At 47.4% G+C, this 5554-nt stretch overlaps 1 protein-coding gene across 1 annotated transcript; it reads left to right on the top strand.

Moving 5' to 3' along the window:
* Window positions 1-328: 328 nt before the first annotated feature.
* Window positions 329-1740, top strand: LOC131891905 (uncharacterized). The gene is made up of 2 exons (XM_059241592.1): window positions 329-503; window positions 987-1740. The coding sequence occupies exons 1-2, from the start codon at window positions 344-346 to the stop codon at window positions 1652-1654; spliced, it is 828 nt and encodes a 275-aa protein (XP_059097575.1). The 5' UTR covers window positions 329-343; the 3' UTR covers window positions 1655-1740.
* The last annotated feature ends 3814 nt before the right edge of the window (window positions 1741-5554 follow it).

The raw sequence follows: 5554 nt of genomic DNA, 5'->3' as shown, positions 1-5554 counted from the left end.
GGTTGTCAAAGAGTTTGAAGCAGATTATGTTATGCACAACAAAGTGGGTCCTTTTGGTACTCTGACTTTGCAATGTTCTCAGACAAAATTGTCCTTTTGTTTGGTAGATATTACTTTTAACAAAGCGCGTTAAGCGCAACCAAAAGAAACTGTTATTCGACGTGAAGTTGCGTTTTTGGGAAAACTGATTAAATCAAAGAAAAAGGCTGTTCATTGCGTTTATTTGAAATTTACGTTTCGATCATACCAGGTTTGCCTTGCTTTGCCTCATGAATTCATCCGAGCAAGTCAGACTTTTGGATTAATTATTGAACATATGCTCTCACGTTTTTTAGAGATACATATGGCTTTACCCACTCGAGGTGAGCTCAAGCCTTTTGATATGGACAACTTGCAATCAATTTCAATGCCTTCGACAACCGGAATCCGACAACTTACCCAATTTGAGGATGGAATTGTTTCTTGCCCAGAGTACTGCCAATCATGTCTATTCTGGCCCTTAGGTACCACGGCAATGTATAAGTTTGGCAATTGAATACTATTTGTAAATTTTTCCAACTAGTCTCTAGTATATGAAACCATATTTATTTGACTCCAGCCCACAATTCCAACAAAATAACGATTTTTTATGCCACATGCCTTGCAAGTTTTGCATCTCGCTTCATGAATTTGAATTGGCAATGAATGAAAGACTGAATGAAATGACTCTTCAATTTACGAATCAAAGTGTTGAAACCAATTGATCTTGGGATGTTTGAGTCTTTTAAAGAAGAAAGAAACCAAATTACGAGAAATTACGAGACGCTTGCAATTGTGGCATGTCATTCAGAATGACGTCCTTGAAATTGATTTTGGACCTACAACTCAGGCTAGTGTTAGTACTTATTCGGCTCATAAGAGTTTGTGACAGTCTAAAACTGGCCTCATGTTCTGCTTTAACATTTTTTTTCATTTGGTCCCAAATTATCACCAGTCTCATTCTATAGGTGCACCAGATTGGCTTCCATTCTCGTCCTTGAAACAACCACATATACAGGGGGCACTCGTAGTTCTGGGTTTGAGGCCTGTCTTATTGGGTGGATCCTCAAACTGGCCCAATGCAAATTCTCTCGACAGTGTGGAAATGCATAATGGCCATGATTGGGTTGATGGGCCACCCATGTTGCACAGTAGACGAGCATTTGGAGTTGCATCGATCTCTGGCAAAGGTGTGGTTGTTGTGGGCGGATTTGACTCTAGCAGCAATTCAAAATTACGCAATGTCGAAATCATTTATGCTGATCAAATGGTGTGGCATCCATTGGCCGATTATCCAGTTGCAATTGAATTCACTCTTTGTGGACACGTTCGACTGAGTCACCGTGATCACGTCTTATGTTCTGGTGGAGGTTCTTCGGAACAGTATCAAGCCTACACCCTCGATTTATCTCAACCAAATTCGATTTGGGAGCGCAAACGATATTTGGATACACCAGAGGCTTTTATGAGAGGATACATATTTCAATGGAAACGCTTTTTGTACATTTTTCCATTTCTCGGTCATATTCCGCAGTCCTGGTCACGGTACAACAGGGTGTATAAATTGGATCTGAAGTCGGACAATCCTAACTGGGTGAATTTGAACCTCTTTTCCAGTGACTATGGCAATGAATGATCAGCCATAATTTTCATCAATCGGTACACTATCGTTGAGAAATGAGCTGCTTTTTTGACAGAGTATTGTGGCAATCTTTTTTTCAATAAATGTGCCCTGATTCATTACAATATCATTGTTATGAGAAGTCCTTCCAACGACTGAGGGTGCACGGAGGTTTTTGAGACATTATTTATGGTCACGTATTAATGAGGCCCTTATTTGCAACGCTTTGCATTTCTAAATGAACAAAATGAACTACTCATGACATGCCATGAAAGCCATTTCTTTTTCGGACATTTTGTGACCAGGGTCACTAATTATCAGGGCATTAGTCGTTCCTTAATAAAAGGAATGAATTACAGTTACAATTAATTTGGGCAAAAATAGTAATTCCTCACACAACCGTGTTGGGTTCTGGCCTATGAAATCTTACCTTTATGAGAGAACGTGTATGCTGTCGGATGTACTTGTGAAATACACTCACTCAGCATTCTCTGTCAAACACGAAAGGACCTTCCTTGTCTCGCCTCTCCAGAACGTTACATGACACAATCGGTTTGAGCCGTCAAAACGGATGGAAGACACCACGCCCCTAACCACAGCCACACTAGCTGCCACGCCCACGAGCACACAACTGTTTCTGCCCACCGACAAGTGAAGACACCAGAGTCCGGTCCGAAGGTAGGGTTCCAAGTTAGGAAACCGTCTGTCAAAGGGACTAGGCTGTCATCATGACGTCCTCAATCAAGTTGTCTATAAGGACACATCGAGGTCACTTCACCCGGGAAAGGAACATGATGGAAGAACTCACCGTGGGGGACGAGGTTGACAATGAAATGATTTGTGAAGCGACCAGGACGTTAAGGGGTCGTATTGCCACCATAGGGGAACTCTTGACGAGTTAGTGGACTTAGATCCTGGGGAGGCATCAATGAAGGACAAGGTCATGACAGAAATGTCAACTCAGTTTGTCATCGTTGCTCGACTGGGGGCATCTGCAATGAAGCGGGCAGCACTCGCGGACCAGACGAGGATAAGAGATGACCGTCAGGATGGCGGAGTGACTCGCCAAGTCCTATTCCGTGTCGCTAGCGACTTGCGTCCCCCTATTTTGACCATCTCATCAACCCCGCCCGAGATGAGAGCCTGGCTGGATAAATTTAAGTCTTATTACAATGCTTCTAACATGGGCACCTTGGATATTGAGGAGCAAAAGTCGTTTTTCATCAGCCGCATGGAAGGGGAGCTTGTGATTACCATGAAAACTAGATTGGCCAGCAATCTCACGATCGAAGCCTATTTCGAGACGCTTGAGGACCAATTCTTGGAAATCCATCCACTGTTCCGGAGACGTCTAACCTGGAAGCAAATGAAGAAGGCAAAGACTCAGAAGTTATCCAATTATTACAGTCAGATGCGGGCGATCAGAGATGAGGCTGAGCTTGATAAAATGACTGTGGATGAACAATACATGTTCAGTTTGATTTTGGCATGCAAACACGAGACCGATCTGTTTATCAAACTCCTGGAGATTGACCATCCCACATTGGAGGGCGTTCTGGCCGCAGCGACGGCATTCGAGGCAGCAAGGGAGACTCGCGAGCAGGCCATCCCCACCCACACCATCTCGGCAGTCAGCGCGGAGTGTGGCGGGTGTGGACGACGTGGACATTCCAGGGACCAGTGTCACATTGGGGGTGTTGCCTGTCATGACTGCGGGGCAAGGGGGACATTTCGCCAGGGACTGCCCTCGTCGTGGTCGCCGAGACAGAAGTTGGTCTCGGGACCAGAACCGTGGTGAACAATCCACCAGCAGAGAAAGAGGAAGGAGCCCTTCTGGCGGCAGCTGTGGTCGCGGATGGGAAACCTAGCGTCGCATTGATGACAGGTCAGACGGGAGCCCGTCGAATGCCAGGATTTCCAGGGTCAAAGCTGCTATGGTGGCCGACCCCATCCCAAAAACTCCCACGGCCACGCTTGTGCGCCAGTTTTGGTCTGGAGCATTGCGATCGATGCTCGCCATCCTGGACACGGGAGCTACTCAGACCGTCTATCCCGGTTCATTATTGCCCCTGGGAATCACGCCAACGCCTTCTAGGACGCGTCTGACTGCGGCCAATGGAACGGAGATCACCAATGCAGGATCTGTAGATCTAACTATATTGACATCCAAAGGAATACCGATCACTATCTCAGCCGTGGTGTCCCCGGATTTGACAGGTCCCATGCTCGTTAGTTTCCAGGACATGATGTCGCTAGATATCCTGCCCCCGGATTTTCCATGCATCAATGGAGTGACGGACGATGTGGAGGTGGATACAGTCGAAAAAGTCAAGCAAGACTTCCTTGATGTGCTTGTTGACTCTCTTGGCGAGGCATCTGGAACCATCAAAGGCCCTAAGATGAAGATTCACCTGGACCCTAACATCACTGTAAAGCCGTGTCAGGTGACAGCGGCTCGTCAGGTGCCCATCCACATGAAGAGCATGACGGACAAGTTGATTGACGAGTTGCTCACTGCCAATGTTATAACACCGTGCAGGGAACCAACTGAATGGACGTCTCCGGCCCACTTTGTTGAGAAGTCTGGGAGTAAAAAGGCGCGCCTTGTTACGGACTATCGGACTTTCAACAAGATTGTCAAACGCCCTGTTCATCCGTTTTTCTCTTCACCGGATCTCATTAGGCAAATAGCGCCGGATTCCCGGTGGTTTGCTAAACTCGATGCCGTTCATGGATATTTCCAGGTCCCGCTGGACTACGAGAGCTCTCTCCTCACTGCATTTTTACTTCCACGGGGCAAACATCGTTATAACGTGGCCCCAATGGGATTGGATGCCAGCTCCGAAGAGTTTAACCGTCGGTCACATGAAGCAGTGTGTGGACTTGAATACCTTCTGAAAATTGTGGATGACAAGCTGATACAAGCGCCAATAAGAGAGCTGTTGTTTGTCCGTCTCCGGGAGGTTCTGGGGCGATGCAGAACCGCCGGCATTATGCTTTCGCTGTTGAAGTAATGGTTGGACAAACGATGAAATTCGCTGGATTTGTCGTGAGCCCTGAGGGAGTTAAGCCTGACCCGAGCAAGGTGGCCACCACTGCACAGTTTCCTGCCCCCACTAACCTCACGGAGCTCCGATCGTTCATGGGCTTGGCTAACCAGCTTGGCCACTTTTTGCCAGATTTGGCACACGCTACAGTGAGGATGAGAGAGCTCCTGCAGAAGAAGAATTCATTCACTTGGCTCGATGTGCATGACAGAGAATTCTGATTGGCTTGGGATCTGTTATGTTCCCCCGCGGTTGTGAAACCATTTGATCCAACATTGAAGACTGAGCTTCTGACCGACGCTTCCCATTTGCATCGGCTAGGGTATGCTCTGCTTCAACGAGACTTGCGGGGTCAACCCAGGCTTATCCAGTGCGGATCGAGGTCCTTGTCCCCGGCCCAGAAAAACTACGCGACGATAGAGCTGGAGTGCTCGGCGATCTTATGGGCGATTCAGAAGTGTCACTTTTATCTCAGGGGACTTCGCGGCTTCAAAGTTGTCACCGTTGGTGGGAATATTTGAGAAGCCACTTGCCTCCCTAACCAATGACAGGTTGCAACGCATGAGAGAAAGCCTTGTGATGTACGTGTTCTCTGTCGAGTGGTCTGCTGGGAAGAAGCATTGCATTGCGGATGCCTTGAGCAGGGCGCCGTTTTTCCCAGCGGATAATGACCTCGACATTGACGTCTGCGCTGCAATTGACATCGATGACCCGGCTCTTGACCTTGTAACTCACAACGTGGACGACGAGTACATTGACTTGCGCAATCACGTGCGTGCCGGCTGCCCTCACCCTTTGCCTGGCCACTTGTCTACATTTTTACCTCTGCTTGATGGGCTTCGCGTTGAAAACCAGATCTTGCTTCATG

The sequence above is a fragment of the Tigriopus californicus genome, chromosome 12 (assembly GCF_007210705.1).
Source record: "Tigriopus californicus strain San Diego chromosome 12, Tcal_SD_v2.1, whole genome shotgun sequence".
Lineage (NCBI taxonomy): Eukaryota > Metazoa > Arthropoda > Copepoda > Harpacticoida > Harpacticidae > Tigriopus > Tigriopus californicus.
Note: the sequence above shows the minus strand (reverse complement) of the source record. Positions and strands in the feature narration are given on the sequence as shown.